The sequence below is a fragment of the Apteryx mantelli genome, chromosome Z (genome assembly GCF_036417845.1).
Source record: "Apteryx mantelli isolate bAptMan1 chromosome Z, bAptMan1.hap1, whole genome shotgun sequence".
Taxonomy (NCBI): domain Eukaryota; kingdom Metazoa; phylum Chordata; class Aves; order Apterygiformes; family Apterygidae; genus Apteryx; species Apteryx mantelli.
Window position 1 is genome coordinate 57831324 of NC_090020.1, and position 21771 is coordinate 57853094.

At 39.5% G+C, this 21771-nt stretch overlaps 1 protein-coding gene across 1 annotated transcript in view; it reads right to left on the reverse strand.

Moving 5' to 3' along the window:
• Positions 1–21771, reverse strand: part of CKMT2 (creatine kinase, mitochondrial 2) — a 38129-nt gene that overhangs the window by 11496 nt on the left and 4862 nt on the right. Inside the window, exons 2-8 of the mRNA XM_067315359.1 lie at positions 21353–21485; positions 17261–17302; positions 10804–10877; positions 5573–5745; positions 4118–4316; positions 2806–2901; positions 1080–1301 (exon numbers count right to left, since the gene is read on the reverse strand). Of these exons, the coding sequence (XP_067171460.1) occupies positions 1080–1301; positions 2806–2901; positions 4118–4316; positions 5573–5724 (669 nt within the window). The 5' untranslated portion in view covers positions 5725–5745; positions 10804–10877; positions 17261–17302; positions 21353–21485. The remainder of the gene's footprint in view (positions 1–1079; positions 1302–2805; positions 2902–4117; positions 4317–5572; positions 5746–10803; positions 10878–17260; positions 17303–21352; positions 21486–21771) is intronic.

Consider the following 21771-nt stretch of genomic DNA (forward strand, 5'->3'; position numbering starts at 1 on the left):
GCTTCTTGAACGGCTCTCTACTGCTGAAAAAGGCAATGAAATAAAACCTAGAAGAGGTGATCAATGTCTTGCCAATAAACATATTACTAAGGACATTCAATGAAAAAGTTACTGACCTTACATAAATTCTTAACTCCTGGTTAATCCAGGCTGTGACACCTAGTTGCAGGGTTATAAATAGTTATGTTACTTCATCAGTTCCCTTTTGGTTGATGTCATAGATTAATGTGCCATGAATATAGCTAACAGGGTACAGCCATTCCTCTGGATAATTAAAATGCACATTCAAGGTTTGTTTTTAAACAATCTTCTAGATTTTTGTAATTTTTAAAGTCTCAATATGAATCCCTGTTATGGATTTTCAAGATAGTTGACTGTTGTCCATTTTTGTCAGGAAAACACTTGGAAACTTTGACCATCTCAAACATCTCTCTGTAGGAACTGAACAATGAGATGCTCTGACAAAATCCATGATGAAAATCCTTGTGTTTCCATCTGTGTGACAATGAAAACTATTGTTACAGGCCTGATCCTTCAAGTCTTTAAACACAGTTACAGGACTGGTAAAAGGTGACCTGGCTGCAGTTTGCTACAATCACTCTCAAGATCTAGAATTAGTGTAGTTTTGACATAAAGAAGTTATAGCCAAAAAAACCCACCTGAACAGTCTAGAAGATAGATAACATGTAATATTTATCTCAATGTATTATTATTAGTTAAAATGGTTATTCCCATGGAAAATGAGAATCTCTACTCAAGGAAACAATTAAAAAAGAGTCCTGAATTTACTTTATTATTTTGCCAAAGAGGTGGCAACAGCTATATATATTTGATTCGACACAGACCTTCCTACCTGAATACAGCTCCACGTTTTGGACCTGCAAAGTATGTGTTTAGCCAAAATATTAACCCTGGACAATTTGCCACTGTAATAAAAATATTGACAGGCCATTAACTACTGGGTTAATGCTGTAATTATCTTCCTTAGCTACACAGAAAAGCATGTACATCAAAGAAAGACAAAGATAAAAATAAATGAGAGTAAGTGAAGATGGTGTCAGTACTGGAGCTATACTTACATCAATAAGCTGCTGCTGATCCTTCTCAGTCATATTGGTCAAGCTATAGTACTTTCCAGAAAGGTCTCCTTTCAGACCAGCTAGAGCAGTGACCACAACATTTTCCACTTCTCTTCTCTCTGCCCTGGTGCAAGCAGGAGGAAGGCTGAGGCCCCGGATACTACGACCGGTACGTACACGTGACGAGAGGACATAGTGTTCATCAAATTGACCATGGGTGATCTGAAGGAAGAATGTTTCTTATTTTACACACAGTGCCCCATTTCCTACCCCATGTTTAAAAATCTTATCATACAGAAAGAAGGGCATCTTTCTGCCCAGGGATCACGACCTCTCCTAGATATCACAAATACTGAGAATACCAGGAACACCTCAGTATTTCAGATACTAAGAGTTTTTTAGGAACTCCAAGCTTCTTTTGCAGACTGAGTGTGGTGAAGTAACCAGCTGATCCTTCTTAGCTCCAACATGGAATATGAAAGAATCTGAGTGGCCTTTGGAAATTTGGATATTGGCAGAGGCAGAAGGCCAAGCTTGGAAGATCTTTTGGAAGAGGAAAGACCAAGATGATGCTAAACTACACTGTACTTGAACTATGAAGGCAATACTAAGCAGTGGATAAGATTCGATCATGTGCATATGGGTGTGTACTGGAGTCAGCTGCTATGTGGGGAATGCTTTCACTCTAATCCTTAAACATATTTCTATCTTTAAGCTAACGAACAGACGTGCAGTGCCAAGTTAGCCTGTGGCCCAAATGCTTAGTACCAGTTGGGATTGATCCTTTTGCTAAGAACAAGGTAAGGAAGTAACTAACTTGCTGTTAGGACCATGAGTGCACCAATGGGTTCTCCAGTCTCTGTCACCCTCTGCTGCCAGGTTTTAGCTGCCTGTATTCAAGGCCAGCTCTGATATGGCACAGCTGTGTAACCTTGGATCCAACAGCTGTGAAAAAAGCTGTATGAAAAAGACTTGTGAGAATTCCCTTCTGGGGTCTCCAAACCTTCATTTGGAAGATGCATTTAAGCTAAGGCCCTCACTCTCAGTCCTTGCCTGAGCTATGTTGTAGGTGTACCTGTGCCTGGACTTGTACCTTGTTGATCCTGACCCTGCCTTGCTGACCTCAGGCCTGCCTTGCCACTATGGACTTCTCTGGCAATCACTGAACTGTTGGCTGAACCTGGTTACTGTAATTAGACTTGTTCTGCTCTTCTTGCTTGGGGTGTTGTGCCCTTGTCGGTGAGGCCACTGCCCTGCCTGTCTAGCTGTCACCCCTGGCTCCTGGCTTGCTTCTTTTGTGGAGCAGCACATTCAGGCTCCTCCCTGACACTTTTGCATGATGTCAGGGTGGAACCAAACATTTTCACTAGAACAGTCAGGTGAAGGAAGTCCAGTCAAGAGAAGAAATTAGAAGAGGAAAAAAAGGCCATGTAGATGTTGGACTGGTTTGTCCTTCATCGGAGGCTGAAAACCTTAGCAGCACAGCAAACCTAAACTAATCTAAAAACCTTGCAAAAAGAAAGAACAGAATCAGACCTCATTTCATTTAGACATATTCCCTGTAGGATCTGCCATTTCAATCATCTTGGCATCCTGCTTTCTTTAGCCCTAAAATTATTTCCTTTGGAGTTGTATCAGGATAAAAAAAATACAATTACATACAATATCACCATTGTAAGAAGTAGCATTGAATCTTTATTTTCTTATTATTTTATTTAAATCCTACCTTGGATGCATCCAGGTCTGTATGATGCTTCATTGTGCGTGGATCATAGCCATTATGTCTTGTTTTAATGACAGGGTCAAAAATCTCAGCAAATACCTATGGAGTCAAGAGAAACTAGAAAGAGTCTGCAATATCATAGAAACACTTCCATGTGCCAACTTCAGCCACAGGAGAAATCCCTCAACACAGACTCCTGGATGACAGCCATAAAGGGGGCTTTGCAAGTGCTGACGGAGTAAATATGAAGGGAAAGGGCACGTGGGTTAGCTTTGAAACTTGGTCTCTGAAAAACTATCTCTGAAAATATGGTTTATTTTCAATAGGCATTTCCTCTCTATGGCAGAGGGCTACTGGCAACAGTTTGCCATGATCTCAGCATCTGTTGTAGCTCTTTGAAGCAGAGTATGGAATTTCATCCTATGTCTCCTATTGATAAATTGGGAGATTCTAACAAAACAACATTTATGATAATGTTCAGGGACTTGGGCAATCGTTCTCTAGAAACTGGCTAGGGACCAGGAATTCATTTGAGATATGTCACCAAGACCAGCTTTATGTGGCAGTGGATTTCAGTCATTTTGACCTAGACAGTGCTCTGTAGCGGTTCTTCATCTTCACAACAAAAAAGAAGGTGCAGTTGTACCTTAATTTAGTTACAAGCTTACTCTAGTTATCACAGGTACTGGATGTGGTAGCAACCAGATTAGATTTCAGGATGTATTAGCAACCAGGATACACATTCAGAGTCGCCAGGCAGCTTGTGTCCTGTTTTTAGGTCATGTGAGAGTACCTATGTCTTCACTGCCATTGGACACTGGTGATGGTTAGAGCCCTGCAGCACTGGTATGTCCATACCGACCACCATCATTCTGTTGTATAGCAATAACCATGGCAGAGCTTTTCAAGGCAGTCACCATGTCTAAATTAGTAAACCAAATCAGGTTTGCATAGTTTGGACATCAGGGCTGCATAGTTTTGCTACCAACTAGTAGGAAGGCAGGCAGCTGCTGGAGGCAAATTGAGTATTGCTCCCAAGCAGCCTCATTTTATTAACTTTGATTGCAGTAGAGAGGGCACTTTTAGCAATGACTCATGTTCACTGTGTTTTCTAATGTAGAAAAACTTTCAAATCATCATAAAGAGATGGGAAAACACTATCTTTAGGCACTTGACCTGCCCATTATATAATCTCTGGGATACAATTTATCTTAGGAGCGTATATCTTACTGAGAATCTGCATTCATCTAACGAACTCTTGTGCATTACACCATACAAACTGAACCACACATGACAGCACTGAAAAACAGTTTACCTCATAGGATTCTTCATCACCTGCAACCATGCCCACAGTTTTAATGAAAGGATGGCCAGGGTTATCGACCCCAGTTTGGATACACTGGTCCAGGGTGTAGCCATTTGGAGTCATCTTATCCCTTAGTTTAGCATAAATTGCTGGTGTGAGGCACTCAGCCATGCAGTTGTTATGTTTGCGGAGATCAGGATAGTCTGCACTGAAGAGAAAAAAACCACAAGCCCTTAACATCATATCTTTAAACAGTAATCCTTGCTAACTTATGAAACTCTGATCAGGATGTGGAGTACATAGATTGGTTTAAAAGTGTAATTAGTTCTTGGTTTATACATTGCATTGAAATTTAGGAAGGGAGAAACACTCAAGGTACTCCACACTGCACTAATGGGCAACTAAACTAACAGACAATAGCAGATTTCCATTGCTTGGGGCAACCAGAAAAATGAATCCCAATCAATCAGCTTTCAAAGTGTATCAAGCCCCATTAAATCTCTGCTGAGACACTCTTATTCAGAATTAAAAGAGCTCTAACTTTGTTCTGTTCACTGTCTGATTGCTATTAGCTGGGAATCTAACTAACTCTTCAACAATATTTGGGGTTTTAATGGTATTATTATTTACAGAAAGCTGCACAGTATAATAAACCAGGGGAAGTGAAGATGTTACACTTTAGTAAGGCATTTTTGCAAGTGAGTCAGATCACATTTACCATTATGGTAATACTTTGCTTTATGCACAACCCTATTATTTCTATAAGAATTTATTTTAACTAAGATACTATTCACTACTTAAAAAAACAAGTCTGTCAGAGACTGGTCCACATTGTTTCTCACGAATATGGTCAGCAAAGTCAACCTACACATAAGAAGGTCTGTAGTTAGCTTCTACTCATTAACCAACCTGTCTGCAATAGAATTAGGTATATTTCAAGTACAGTAGTTATATAAGAGATTTCTTTACTACTTGCATAATGAAACCACTTTCACAGTTCCTAACAGTAGAATCTATGCAATCAGCCAGTCTGATAGGTGCTGCAAAGCATTCAAGAGCTGATGAGATAAAATAAGGGCTAATTTGATGTTTTGCCTAAAATTTGAAACATTTTTTAGGCTTGTCATTGTTTGGCAATGTTTCTGTGAGAGCACTGATACTATCCCACATCCCTACACTCTGGTCTTGAAAGCCATTGTTGCTGCTACCCAAAATTGTTTTTTAATAAATGATGCTGTTTTTCAGGTCGTCAGGCAACAGCCCATATACAGACACATAGCTGGCATGTTTGCATGAAGGAGTAGGTACTCTGCAGCTTTAATGGAAATCTGCCCTCCCCCAAAGAGTTAAACATTATACCTAGTTATGTTATATTATTATTATTATATTATATTATATTATGTACATTATACCTCAGTTAACCAGGCGTTAAGCTCAGATGACTACTTAACCCAAAGTGCTTACCTTGGAGGGAAGAGTTTTCGTTTTTCTTGTACAGAAGCTTTAACATTTTGCTGATTGAGGAGGTACCCGGTGGTTAGGGCCCCTGTGCCTGCTGCTGCAAAGAGCGCAGCAGCTCCACGGCCAGCCAGGAGACGACAGAAGGTGCTAGCCATTCCTCCTGGAGGATGCAAGGTCTACAGGAGAAGACAACCTGATATCAACCCGTAAGCCCTCATGCAATGTAAATGACAAATAAACTCACTTTTAACTGCAGTCCAATAAAAGAAACAATTCATTCTTATCATTGGTTTGCACAGAAACAGTGTGTTGAAAAAAAAAAGGTTGGTATTTACTATATTTCTATACATGTACCTTTGGTAGTCTCGGAAATCGATTGATTCTTAGTGCTGTATTGAGTACACAATTCTTAACCCAGCATTCAGAATATTTTAATTCTTTTGATGTTTTTAGGGCCATAATTGAATCCTTTCGCTTGCTTCATAGCAACAATACATTACACAAAGACATCTTTTCAGCAACCAGAATGGTACAATCCCAGAGTGAAAAAAACACAGACAAAAATATTCAAAGTGATATGGGCTATTTTGGGTAATAGGAAAGGAGGCTGAAATCTTGTGGTGGTTTTGAGTCTGACTAAAGTATTTTACAGTATAATCAATTACACAACAGTGACTATAGGTTACAGGGTTTTGTGGCAAGGGGTGGGATAAGGCATCCCGCAGAGTCTGAAGTTTTAGGTCTATACTTTTACTGAAAATGCTTCCAGGTGACTCAGCTGTAAGTGGCTGTCCAGTCAGAAAAGTCAAATGTGTCTGGATGTGGCATTACGTAGGTCATTCTTTTCAGTGCTATCAACCTTTTTCATGCTAGCCTGACATGTTAAGTACTTTGTCCTTTTTTTCTATATGAATAAAAATGATTTAGAACTCATCAGCATGGAAAAGAGAAAGTTTGGAGGGGGAATATGGTAGGGACCTAAAAATCCTGAATGGCATAGGAAAAATGGATAGAGATAACTCTTCACTGCCTTTTCCAATATAAGAATACAGTCCACCAAACGGAGCTAGTGGAAGCAAAGTTCAAAACAGACAAAGGTAGGTGGCTATGTAGGGTATAGAAGTATAAAGTCCAGTTACTTTGCACCTGTCAGGCAACTATACAGACAGCTTTCAGAACAGCAAATACCACTGGAGAAAGCAAAGCAAAATGACTTCTTCAAGCCACAAGGTGTCACTTAGCAGAGGTACATTATAACTGTCAGTTTCTAACTCTCAGCCTTGAGGTACCAAACTAAGATTATGTTTTTCTCTGAAGAAAAGATCTTTCCCTCTTCCAGATAAAGAAATAATCTCATTTGCATTTATACCACATGTACTTTGCAAAGAAACCTTAAAATAAGAATGAACATAATGGATACCAAATTTAGAGGCCTTGCTGCAATTCAAGAATGGTCTTAGTGTGAGGAGCAGGCTTGTGGGGAGGAGGGGAAGCTCTTTTAAAGGTGGAAGTGTGTAGAGGTCTGTTGCATGACAGTGTTCCTGGAAAATTCCTGTGGTATGGATTTTCAGAGAGCTAGGGAAGAAAAGAGCTAGGTGTTTGGAGAGGGGAAGTCATTCTGGGCAACACTCCTTGGGAAGGACAAACCAGGCTCTTTCCAGATTTGCAGTGTGGAAGCATGGAGGCTCTGCTTTCTGCCAGCCAACCAGGTCACGGTCAGGGAGAGAAGGCAATGTATATTCTGCCCCTTCCCTTGTAACAGCAGTGACTCCATGAGGGACAGGGATGAAGTCTGGGAAAGGATCTGGCCTCTAAAGTGAGGAGTCCCGTGGGCCTCTTGAATAAAAGAGGAGAAGCGTTGGATTAAAAGAACCTTTACCACAGAGAAGGAATAAACACGTAGGTCTTTACAAAGCAGAGGAATATATGTTTTAAATATTTCAGTCTTAGAAAATATCACTTTAATGAAGAAGAGTGGAAATGTATCTCTAGGACAATAGGATGTGAGCATGTTGTAAACCCTCTTCCATCTTTTGCATGTGTTGGTCAATAAATAATTCCTCCGGTACTCCTGAGTCATATCATGGTTACAGAGCGTCTTTGCAAATACAGAAGGATTCCTGAACAGTGGCCCACTGTTCAGGAGAGAGACAGTAACACCAACAAGACTGAAATACCGCCTAGGAATTTATATGCTTTATTAATTATTCCCAGCTGTATGTCTGAGTGCAGCTATGGTTTTGGATTATGTCTAGAGTACAGGAGATCTCTGAGTCTAGCAGAGAAAATGGCATGTTCTGTGAAAGCCTGAAGAAGAGAATGCATATTTTTTCTCCTCCAGAATCAGAATTTGACTGGTTTTGCTCATGATCCCACAAGCAAAGAAAGATACGTGTCTTTTTTAAATAAACGACACAAATTCCAATTTGTGTCACTGGAGCAAGATTATTCTTAACACTGGGATCTGACAAATCAGATTTGGAAAATGGACATGGAAGAGTTACAACAAAATATGAATCTTCCCCAAAGGTACGCTGCTTCAGTTGTTTCTTCAAGCTTTTCAGAATTATGTTTCTTTGTGTAATCTCTTCATCACTCTTTCAAAGTTTAAATAAAACACCTCAAAGCATTTGATTTTCCTTTCAGTGAACAAAATGTTCTAGTTTCCAATAATTTTCATGAAGATCTGGGTTAGTCAAGCCAATATGCAGTCACTCTTTGCCTTTTCCACTCCTGACTAAAGAGAATTGCTATGTTGCATCTGTCTTTTCACTTCACAGGTCTTCTGATTTGCTTGCATAATCTTCTGTTGCAAAGCTGTAGCTACTTTGTGCTTTAATCACACGATCCTTTCACAGGAGATGTGACATGAGAATCACATGAGACATGTTTCAAGTTCGAGGGTCATTGTTTCATGTCCTCTATCTTGTTTCCATAATTTTATACCTGAATTTTGTTATCCTACATAGCTATTTGGCAGAGGGATATTTAAAATCCTCAGCTGTCTCCTCCATGCCCTCAACACACAATATACACCTATCTAACTTTCCTTCCAGAGAAAGGTGATGACTGATTGAAAGAAGATTCAATATTCTTTCATTGAAAGAATCTCCCGAAAACAGAAATGGTGAAGAGATCACAAAGGGAGGGCATTTTTTTTCCCCCCATTAGGAATAGACTGTGATTTCCTCAGCTATGCCAAGTCCTTGAGAATTAACTGCACAGCACTAAAATATAATGAGATATGTACTGATACAGAAATGGGGCAGGAGGCAGATCATTCCATCTTGGCTCAGCAATATAACTTTATCTTATCCCAGGGAATGGTTCCACTCCATCAATGAATTAGTTTAGGTAAGTCAGAATTACTCTCATAACTAGAATGGGATTTTTCCCTCCCAAAATGTAATGAGAGAATGTTTGACTTGAAATCAAAATCAAGTATTGATTTTGTGATAGAGACTTTTGTTCTCCTTTCTTTTCTCCTTATTTAACAGATGGTCCTCTTGCCTTTCCACACTACAGCATCCCCATCCTACACTCTGGAAATATTTGCTCATGACTAATCTGTGGAGCACTCTTATTGTTATATCTAAGTGTCTCTGAAACAGTGGATGTATTTTCATAACAGCTCTGTGTATTTATAGTTCTGTTTTGCTCGTCACCATCTTTACTGCAGGGAGTTGGTTGACAAGCAAAATCCTGTTCTGAAAACTAAAAGCCTTATCAAAATCCCCTTGCAGATGACGACTTCAGCTACCCCAGGCACTCATCGGAGTTTCTGCCAGCTTGGATTCTTGGTAACTTCTGAATCCTGTGTTACTTTAAGGGACAAATCTGGTTCATGTATCTGATTAAACTAGAGGAATTGTGCACAATATATCTTTAGAAAGCCGTGCGAGGCACCGTAGTGTAATTATAATGCTTCAAAAACAACCAGAGCATTGTACATTTTGACTCCAGAATGTACTATGGCATAACAGGTAACGTACAGCCTTAGACAGGGCATTATATTTAGCTAGCTTTAGTTATTTCACATGTTATCTGCCTGCAAGGATGCATTGTGTTGACAGCTGTTTTCACCTAACCTCCGTTCCTTATATTAATGAGATGTGACACAAAAGTCCTGTGCTTTGTACCAGCAGCTTGATTGACTGACTGCATATTTTTCTACTTTGGAGCCTTTTCCAATGATCAAGTATGCACCAGAGACGGAGGCAACATTCCAACAGGAAAGTCACTACCCTTTGGTGTTGTGGTCTGAGACTGCAAGCTAATCACAGGGTGTTTTTGGCTATGTACTTGGAATTCATCTATTCTTGAGCAGCTGAGCACTACACAGGAGCTCTGTGAGTGTGAAGTATGCCAGAAGTTGCTCTCTAATTTCACTGGGGGACAAACCATGCTCACTGAAATCATTAAAAGCTAAAGGTACTTCAGCTGCTGATTCTGTGCCTCTGCTCTTATATTCTTCACTTTGCCCTTGCAACATCTATTAGATAAATGAGAACCTGATCCTGAGAGCAACAGAGCAGAGCTAAACCTTCCAGAATTTGGTGTGCAAACAATACCCGATGTGGCTGCGGATAGCTGGCATCCTTGACTTTCAGGTTGAACTACACTGTGTTCCTGAGGTGTACTGTAGTCACAGAAATCACAGTCTGTGAACAGAAAGAAAAATAAACCACCTGGAAAAAGTAAGGGAAAATGGACTAGTTTAAAAACAGACACCTTCTTTGTAACTCAAGTGGTGGAGGCTTTGTGCCATAGCTGATCTAGGAAATACAGAGAAGTTGTACCACTTGGTTGAACCTTGCTCCTTCTGCAGAAAGCATATAAGGACCCTCTCCTCAATCTTCGTTATGCTTATGTTTGATTAGATGTCCAATGAAAAGCTTTAACCTCTGAGACAGATCCTCTCAAACAGTGACAGTTTTCTTGTCACCATCTCTCTTATTCAGGCGGCAGCAGCAGTTTTCTCATCTGTTGTTTCAGGGTCCAATACATTAAGTGGGTCTGTAACTTTGGGAACAGCATTTTGGACACCTGTTCAAAGGCAGATTTTATGCCATTAAAATGTTTTCCTTTTTTAATTTTAAAAAAAAAGTCCCAAGTATATTTCTTGTTGGTGGTGTTACCCTCCATTGTGCTTACACGCCCTGTCCTGCAGGATACTCTTGCCTTGCTGAATCACAGAAAAGACTTCCCCTACCTGAAGGCAGGCACTACTTTACCTGACAGACGCTTGTCTATGAGCTCTTGACAGTCTCCGGCACTGGAGATTCCACAGTCTGTGTAGGTTAACTACCTAAAAATAAAATAAAAATTGGAGAGTAAGACAGACTTTTTTTTTAACTAATGTCTGACTAAAAGTCTTGCTACAATCTAAACCCAACACTCCTCATCCTATAATTTCCTTCCCCAAACTTCAAAATTCTGAGAGCAGAAATTTAGTTTCTGTCTTTACTAATACGTGCATCAGCTTTGTAAACTGAGTCACTCTTGTAGAAAAGGTGACTCTGCTAAGTGATCTGACAAGCACCAGTCATAGCATCACGCAGTTGATGCCTGCAGGAACTGCAAGATGAAAGCTGGCTTGATCTTTTGCTCCTTAGGCAGGAACTTCTCATTGCAGTTTGGCACAGCAGTCTTAGGGACCATCATTTATTGCTGTCAAATGCAAAGGGTCTAGGGGGAACATGACAGTTAGAATATGTGAAGAAAAAAAGATCACATTTGGATTGCTGTGCAAAGGGGTTTGTTATATTTCTGTCAAAATGGTGTTACTCCTATTTTAATAAACACCTCTTGCCACAAGGGTGCGCTATAGTTCTGAATATAAATGTACACAGTACTGCAGCACAAACTGAGTGCATGTTATTGCATCACACAGGTAGTCCGCATACAATCAAAACAGCACAAAATAAATAGACTTGCACAAAACCCTGAGTTTTTTAGTTCAGCAACCAAAACAAAGAACTTTTAAATAATTAGGGTTGGTAATGAACAAGACACTTTTTCTGACAGGAAATAAGACTTTTATTTCATTTTTCAAATTTTTTTTCTCCTCTAAAAAATAGATTTTTAAACAAAGCATTGCTTCAAAACAAAAATTCTAAAACATTCATTCTGAAAGCGTCTGAGTGGAATGGTCTCAACCTAAAAAATTCTACTCAAAACTACCTGTCAAATCTGACCTCAAATCATGAAGAGATTCAGTTATTTTTTTCCCATAGAAAATGTCAAACTGCATTAACAATAAATTCACACCATCACCACCACTGTGGATTCAGAGAATGGTAATTATCCCAGGCAAAGGCATAGTCAAAATGCACAAGGTTTTGGAAGAACACTTTATCAGAAACACCAGGCTGTGATTCAGATTTCTCTGCAGACTATCACTAGGCATCCACTGTAAGGATTTCACTTTTATCCACAAACATTTACCACTGTACAGCCTTAAAAACAAAATAATACATTTTTTTTTTCTATAGGAGTTCACTAAGGGTCTTGCCGAGTGCTTATGATGAGAGAAAATCCATTTTCTCATAGACACCTATAATGCTATCAGGACAGCTAGGAAGAAGAAAGAATAGATTCTCAAAATGAGAAGAACTTTTATGATTATCAGCTTTAACCCCCTGAAAAAGAATCCAGAGTTTGATCTGGAGCAGCCAATGGAGTTTCAGAGATTAATCAACCCCTGAGTTAAAAAATTAATAAAAAAATCTTACTTTATTTCTTGTCTGCATGCATTTGTCTTCAACTTTGAATCACTGGTGTTTGTTAAAACTTTATCAGTTTATTGTAGAAATTTCTACTTGTTATCTGTTCTGCATCTGGCTATTTAATGACTAGCTCTTTTTTATATCTCTATCACTTTTTTATCATATTTTCAAATTTATCAGTCACTCTTTGGTTCTTTCCCGAGCTCTTTCCATTTTGTTTTCATCCCCAACATCCTCCTGATTTCAGAATGGTCGATTCCAGTAATGGTTGTGCCAGGTCCTCAAAATAGAAGCAGCAGAACATCTGTACATCTACTAAATAATTTATGGAATCAAATAGCATATTAGCCCTTTGGGGCCACAGCAGTTCCCTAGAAGCTCATGCTCTGTGAATTGTCTGCAATGTTTTGGCCCCTTCTCAGAGGTGCCGTTCCCCACAATTCTCCAAACGTCAAATACAGAGAGATGACTGCAGTCCTCAGCAAAGTCTCACTAGGGAGAGCTTTCTGATCAGAGAAGTAAGGGAACTATTTCTAATACGGAAATGGATACACTTCCAAATAAGATTATGTGATATGGTTGTCTGCAATAGCGGCGTCCTGATTAGTCACTATCAGTCCCATCAATTTTTTACAGCTACTTTCACTTTCCTGTTAAACTGCAATGCTTCATAATAGCCAGAAAAGCTTTTTCCTCAGTTGTGGGATTTTGGACACACTAGTAAAATATTCTTAAATGGTTCCCAAGTATCATTTCCATTTTTCTACTTAAAAAATGGTTTATAATGGCATCAACCTTTGAAGAAATGAGCTCTTTCAATGCAGTACAAGTTACGTACGCATTTGGACTTTATTTTGGCTACATGTAAGACAGAATCAGTTGCATGAAACCAGCGCAGATTTGTAGTTCTGTGAACACCTCTTCTTTAGTTGCCCAAATGGGATCTAATTTCCATGGTATTGGACACAATATTTTTTTGAGGTACGAAGCTTTGCAATTTTACTTTGCATATTTTAAGGACATTTTTAGGATTCATAGCATGAGACCTCAAGCATATATCACTCAGGTGATACTTCATAGTAATAAAACTATTTTTCCAAAACATTATGGATAGGTGCTTTAAGCGTGAGACAGCTGCTTCTTTACTAATTTGATGACATCAGTATTTTCAGCTAGTAAGCCATTTTACACATGGTTTTATTTGAAATATTTGGGGAAGTGATCTATCATGAACTGTTTCAGTGTAAGGCTGTGATGAATCAAGACCACTATATGCATTCTGAATGCAGATCAGTGGGAGTGAATACATCAGGAAACACAGCAGTCCAAAGTGAATAAATGAGAATTGATATTTTGCAGCATGGAGATCTAGATTGGAGCACTAGCTCGGGTCCACATATCAAGACAGCACAGATCTTATTGCAGGCTGATGAAAAGAACAGCAGATAGGGACTACCAGCTAGAGAAAAGCACGAGTTTTTCAACTCCCATAGCAGGTCATGGAAATACGAAAACGCACCTAGCGAGCACTGCTGTGCTGCAGCTGGGAGAGCGCACCTACATTTACTGCACATGGTGTCACTGTTGGGTTTGGCTCACAGACTCTCCAATGCAATGGGCTTGCAAAGGTTGCTGGCCATCATGTGATGGTCCTATTGAAGTCATTAATCTCCTGCTTTTCCTTACCACTGCCAGGGCTGACTGGCCCGTACCCCGGACAGTTGCGCTCTGCTGTCAGCCAGCATCTACAGTATGTCCAGCTGTCTTCCTCTTCCCCTTGCAGACAGCATGGCCTTGGATACACTTCAGCAGCGTCCACAACAGGGCATCCATTAACTGCTGAAGGTGCAGATACACATAATATCAGCTCGAATCCACAGGTGGTTTTCCTGTGGGTAAGGGGAAGGGGGAGGCTTTTCTCTTGTTAGCTAACTGTGCTGCAAGACATCTTGATGTCTTGTCTGGGATTTGAATCTAACTCAGAGCTTTACTAAATGCTTGGACAACTCGTATTACACATTTTGCCCTTTTTATGTCATTCTGCTCATAACTGGGATACTGGCTTTGCCTCATGATAACTAGTTAAGATGTCTTCTGTATCCCTCCAGGATTGCCCATGCCTTTGGCTCAAGGGCAGAGCCTGGAGAACAGATCAACAGTTCTGAGACTGGAATTTGTAACTGGCAACAAGTCCTTTAAAGTTTTATTTGCAAGGTCATTTGCACTTGATCTGTCACTTGGAGAAAGCAAAAATACTGTTCTACACAAGAAAAGAAATGCAGACAATTGGCTCAGTGACAGTATGAGTATCATCTTCCATGCAACAGGTTCACTCCTGCAGCGAACAGTTTTGATTAACTCCTTAAAAACCATTTTGTGGTTCAAGTTAATAGGGAGTGGCCACTTCATGTGAGAAGTGGTTAATTGCGAGGGGAATAAATGCAACATTGACTTAAAGTAACAGTCATTAAGCCACACAACATACAGTACTAAGTGCCTGCAAAAACAAGTTTTCTTCATAGCTGAACACAATTGTTTCTGTTCTCTCATCACATGAGCACCATAAAGGGTAAAGCAAATTCTAGGCCAAATTGGAATAGTCTTTTCCAGAGCAATGTGGATTGCTTTTCCATAAGCTGTGGATGACTTATGGCTCCCAGGGAATCAGTAACAGCTATCTGAAAGGTCACTATCTTAGAGGTCATAGCCTATCTCTTTTCTCGTCCTCAAGAGTTGCTCAGCTACCTGTAACCAACCTTTGGAACAATAACGTTCTGACAGGAGCATCTCGTGTTCTTAGAATTGTATTTTAATACCCCCCAAACCCCCCCAAAAAAATCACCTACCATGCACAAAATGCAAAGACCAAAGCCAGATGTTAAATGTCACTACAGCAGTTATGGTGCTGGCTCAGAAGCCCAAAGGATTCCAAATACCATTTAATGTGAAGCTGCTGTTAGTAGTCATAGTTTGAATCCCAGTATGGAAAAAGACTTGGAGAAAGCCTATTTCTGAGCCTTAAACCAGTTTTCACTCTTTCTTGCTATACCTCTAGATTGAAGCCTCTGTTAAAGGCCAATGTACTCTTCAAAAGAAATATGGCTTTTAGACACCAGGTCCCTCACCAACACTAAAAAGATTCCTCTTTTAATTAATGACTTATGAAAACTCCATTGTACCAAGGTGCAGCAAAACTGCCCCTGCTGCTCTGACCAGAGGGTGCACAGAGGTCTTCGGGACATTTGATTCACAACTACAGCCTTGTTCAGACTTGGTAGTGTCACACTGCACACAGTGATCCTGTGGTCTGCACACAGGTGCAACCGTTCCAACCATTTCTGGAAACTTCAGAGGAGACTGAATCATCATAAATGCACAAACCATCTCTTTACCCTTTAAGGAACCTGCAGTCTTTTACTACTACTTTTAATATAAACAATCTAACTCTTTTGCAATTAGCCCTTTACTTTCTTGAACTTCTTTTACAGAGGAAGTTGTCAGCTCCACTTTCTTAGGTGGGTATTAATGTAGCTGAACATAAATATTGATTATCCTTTATTTTACACTAGGCTGCATATGTGCTTTTGGCTGAGGAGGGAAAAAAGGTACAAGGGTTACAGACTGAACAGTGACATTTCTAGAAATAGAACTAGATTAAATATTTGAACCACGTCATGGGTGGTATTAAGTACCACACCATGTGATCCCGAGCGACATTTTAGAGGAATGGCAGAGTCACAGCTAAAGTTCACACAGACACATAAACACAAATAGTATATCTGCACATTGCAAACTGTTAAGCTGTCTCACTAATTAATGGTAACACAGTAGTGAGCAGAACTTTCCATGTGGTGGAGAAATGGATTACAAAGGATGCTGGTCTTTTATATTTGAGAAATAATTCCTCTACTTTATCCTTAGCTTGATCTAACGTTAAATCCACAATTTCCACTGAAGCCACTAGCATGCCCTTCTGCAGCAGTCATGGGCACCTTAGAGACATCTGCAACAAATGTTGTAAATTACCAACTGCCAGATACACCATTTTCAGAGGCCCAGAAAACAGTTTACATTTTGCTGTATCACTCTACAGGGTCAGAGGATAAGATACAAAATAAAACATTACATCTCATAAAGCAATACTGGTATTTTTTCAATTTCTCATAGCTCAGCCTGAGCAAGATGTGAACCTTTCCAACGATCTGGATTTAAGATAAAAATCTCCAGAATGCAGAAATAATGTTAATGCAGACATCGTTCTAACTATGCCTCAATTGCAGCATGGAATATTTCAAGGAAAAATAAACTAAGATTCAGTTTCTTACTCCTCATAATTTCAGAGGTCAGTGCACGGGTATAAAAAAAATCTAATCCTCTTTTTAAAAAATTTTAAAACAAAAAACCCCAAACTCCTTACTATGAAAGGAGAAGATATGGAAAAGACTGTGATTCTTAACAGGTCAACAAACTACCCTTAGTAACAACATGCTTTTTGATTTCTACCAGCTGAAGATGTGACCCATTACATCTGACCTTGCGAGATTTAGATCCCCAAACTCTCCTACCAAAGCCAGTCAAAGGTGTTTGGAGTGCTTGCCATTCTGAATCGGTCAGATACTATTTTATAATATGAAAAACTCATCTCCACAGTGCAGAGAGCTACAGCCTCTCTAACTCACAACTAACTTCCCAAATTAGAGATGGTTTCTCTTATCTGTTGTTACACATCTGCAAAGGAACTTAGTTTTCCTTTATTTAAACTGTTACTTAAGGGTCAACATTTGAAGCAGTTGAACAGTGGGCTGACACATTTTTCTGCACTTTGTTCACCAAGTAATTATGCAACTCCATAAATTATAACCAAATTACACCACATCCTGTGGCGCTTTGAATTCATTTTTAATAAGCCTCCTATTTGAAATGCCACCATTCGAAGTAAGATAAGCAATAGAGTTAAACTGACCTTGAAGCAGAAGGTAGACACGTCCTGCTGCCTGCAGCGAGCCTAGAGTGTAAAGGGAATAACAAGTTGGTGTGCTGACAGGAGTCCAGGTAACATGAGAGGGGCGAAGGAGGTGGGGGAAGGAAAGCAACTGCTGCAGTGGCCAATCCTATTTCACTCAGTTACATCAATGACATTTGCTCGCACAAGGGTGCCCTTGAGGACATAAGTAGGATGTGGCAGAAGGGGGCCATTTAACAGTTGGGTGATAGCAACATCGTCTTTCAAATACCTCTCAAGGGGAAAGAGATTACATCAGCAAATGATTGGCCAGATGCTTAACTGCAATGAGATGCCCCTGCACTGCTTCGCCCCAAGGGCCCATTTGGTAACAGCTAAAAGAGAAAGGTCATGAGCAAACCTCTTAGAGACACTTAAGAGCAGGAGAAATCCACCTGTACTGACTCCACGTGGAAGCTGGTCAGAGCAGGAAACTGGACCTAGCTGTCAGAAGAACGAGATGAGATGACAGCAGGCCTACCTTTTTTCTTCTTCCTTTTTAATTCACTACATAAATTTTTGACTCCACGTAAGGCAGAGTCCAGAAGCATGGCATGTAAAAGGTGCTGATAGAAATCAACTGCTAGGGTGGTTTTTGTGGCCTCACATTTAGAGTACTATAGCTACATAACAGTAAAGTACTAGAAAAAACAATATGTGTTTGGTGGGAGTGCAAAAAGAATACATAATTTTATTAACCTAGCTCTGCTCCCACTGAAGCTGAAGATTTATCAAGGCTGACAGAAGAACAAAGAGGCAAATACTGAGCAGCTTTTTAAAACTGAAGACTTTAAAACACTTTTTCCTTTGTACACTTAATATTTCTTGACTTATACTTGGCAATTTCCTAACCCCCATCTCAGATTTGTGAAACTTTACAAAACATAAATACGTCTCCCCCAAAGTGTCATGACTTGTTTAGATTAATGAGGGAGCCATGCATACCCACCATAATCAAAAACAAAGCAGCCACCTCAGAGCAATCCATCTGGACTACCTAGTATTTGCAGCATCCCCTCTTTACCGCACCTGTTTTTTAACAACCCAATGCTACATTTTTTGTTTTGATCCAAAAAGCCAACTGAGGAGCTCTGTGAGGTAAATGAGTATAAAAATATGAGCACAACAGCAATATAAAACAAATCTGTCCTGTCAGGAATCAGCAAAGAAAACAGAAGACAGGTTTTCTTTTCATTCTCAGCAAGGGCTACTTCATGATTGTGTGGTATCTTTTGCTTGGGCTACAGGGACCCCATTCTGCATTAGATGCAGAGCTTTGGCTACTAACATTACTTCTGTGCTGGCTGTCAGCATTTTGTTCATAGTGCAGCCCCCACAGTCGGGCTGCAGTTGAGCAACTCATGACTGAGGCTCATACATCATTTTAAATTTTTGACTAAACACATCATTTTTCATAAAGTCCCTGAATCCAAAAAGACCTTCATCTCAGTTAATTTGATGAAAACATGATCTTAAATGCCTTGCTGACTTACAATTAAGCGGATGTTTAAATTATTTGTCAGATCAGAGCCTAGAAGAACAGAAGATGCACATAAAACTCAGTCTGCTAACTAACATCACAAACACCTTGCAAATGGTCTTAGCATGTTCCCTTCTCATTGCTGAAGAACATATCATTAATACTTGAAAAATAACTTGGTCTAACAACTGTTCTTTGATCTTTTTTCTAAGGAACTCAGCTACAGAAACAGTTGGAATGCTAAGAACCATCCACAAATAATGCCCTATTTTCATCTCTATCTAACCTAAATATTTATGTCAAACCTCCCAATTAAAATGCTCTCTTGCTTTCAGTGCTTGTGCTGGGGAGATAGTGGTAGCCGAGAGTTAATTCACTTGCTATTCATATTAGTGCCATCTGTCCCTGCACAGGGAGTTCAGCTACAACTCAGCAATAATTTTTGCCTCATTAGAATTTGTTGTGGATGCTGTTGAAAAGGGAAGTTACCTATACAGACTGCAACTAAGGTCATTTTGTTTTAGCAGAAGGCCTTTCTAATTGGCATGTTTGTTTCAAACAAAAATTCTATAAAGTCCAAGTTCCATATATGGGGGATAATTTATTAGTAATCAAAGAAACCATGAAAGAAATGATAACGCTAGTTACTGTTGTCACTTATTACATGTATCAAATTAGGAATTAGAGGACCCCATCTTTGTTCTGAAGAGCTTGCAAGCAAGCATGTTTAACCATTAGCTTTCCTGCTGTTGGAGCCAGAGCTCTGGTACTGTACAGCTGCAAAGAGCTAATACACAGCCTATCCCTAGAGCAAACAGCCAGCTTGACGCAGATTCCATGGAAATCGGTGGTGTTCAAGTTCAATGGGTCTTTAATTCTTGAGATTCCTGATGACAGACACAGAAAAATACAGGGAAGTATACCATCCTGGGCTGTTTTGGAAGAAATATCATTGGTTACCAAATGGAAAACAACATCAGGAAAACCTTTTATTGAGGTTTCCCTGTGATTGTGGATGCTCAACATCCCGTATAGGCAGTTACTGAGATATCAGACCAGGAAAATACTCTGTTTTGAGGTGGCGCTCCACCACTTACATCCCATCGAAGTTGATGGAACTTAGGCAAGGACTTGCTGCTAAGCATGTGCACAAGTCCTCTGTTGACCAGGTGCGGGAGTGGACCCAGAACAGTCCTCCTACAGTTGTGGGCATCAGATGCCATGTTATGAGAGGTAACCCACAGTAATTTCCCTGCTCTCAGTGTCACTATATGGGAGAAATACTCTAAAGAAAGGTACTTTTTATTGGTAATATATGTCAACTAAATAAAGAGCTGAACTGGATCCAGCCAACCTGTTAAAAATAACCCTAGTTATTTTAAGTTATTGAAGTTGTTCTTCACAGGACATCCACCACATACTGAGGGGAAGGTTTTCTATAATTAGCAGTGCATTTTCAGGCCAAAGGAAGAAAAAGGCCTTTCCTAAACATGTAGCTGACCTAGACTCCCCATGGAAAGGCAGGAATATCCAAAATTCTTACAATAAAATCATGAGGACTTCAAAAAAATTGTCTAGAAAGTGATCACACTATTTTTGCCAGCTGTGTTATAGACTGCACTGTACAGTACTACAATGCATATATTTTTAATTAGCCAGACTGAAGTTAGAAATTGCTTTGTGTAGAATCATGTGCTTGAAAGGGGCAACAATTTTATTTCAGACATTTTCAGCCCTCTGGAAAGTTGTTCTTGCATGATATTTTGATGAAATTTTTGTATCATTAAAAAGATGAAAAAAAAGCATTTGCATTTCACAGAAATGTTTTTTTTCTCAATAACTTATGTTAAGAATATGACTACAAATGAATATTAGTACTTTACGAGAGAAAACTTTGACATCGTCTCCTCTCCAACACAGAAATGAATATTCTTTCTGTTCCTTCTGCTGCTCCAATATGGCCAGCCATTTCTGATGATGGAGGCTCACATTCTAACAGGCCATTAATTTCTCCTCAAAACACACCCTAACTGTGGATTTGAATCTCTAATATTAGACTTTCCACAGGCAGGATTCTTATTTTCCTCATAAAACAGCACCGAAACAATGCTGCAACTGATTTAAAATCTAGGATCTAGAATGGAAAAATAAACCAGTTTCCAATCTGGATAAATTAAGAGATTCCAGTGGACAGTAGCAGGAGAGAACACAAACCTTTAGAAATGAGCAGAGATATTACTTTGTTTCTGACCATCTGGCTAGGCATGTGCACACCATGTGCATCAGTATAGTATACTTCAAAGCGGCTTACAAAGCGAAATTGCTGCCTCTAGGAAAACAGATTTAAAACAGCTTCTACTACCACGCTTATCAACTCATGTATGCAGGGTGGGTTCTGCCAAAGAACTATAATGAACACCAACAATTGTTTCAGTGCCCTTACAAACTGGAAGTTTGAAGCAAAAATCTGCCTTCCTTAAATTTACCTCTCCTAGGTTATAAACAGATAGGACCAAAACATTCAAATACAACTTTCAAGGCATAGCTCAGTCTTAACAATTCTTATTCATTACCTTTGCACAATCAATCAAGACTGACTTCAATTTTCTCTTCACAAAGTGGAGGATTTCAAACAGCATGTACCTGCTAGCTTCCCTCTCTTTCTTCACAAGCAAGATTAAAAAGGGCTGTCTGCTGTCAGCTTTCCTAGAAGGAGATTTGATTGTTTCAGTGAGTCTACTATTTTACAGAGTGTTCTGTGGTTGGTTTTTTGCAACACAGTAAAATATAGAGAACAAAAATCCTTCTGCTAAATACTTGTTAAACAACAGTCCATGATGATGGCATTAGGGGAAAGAGGTGAAACTGGCCAACTCCTTGGCATAAGGTTAATAAAGTGGTAAAAGTGTGGGAAAACAACTTCAAAAGAAAATCATCCTACAATAGTCAGTATTTTATACGAAATAGCTTGGCAGGTAGTTTGATTTCTTTT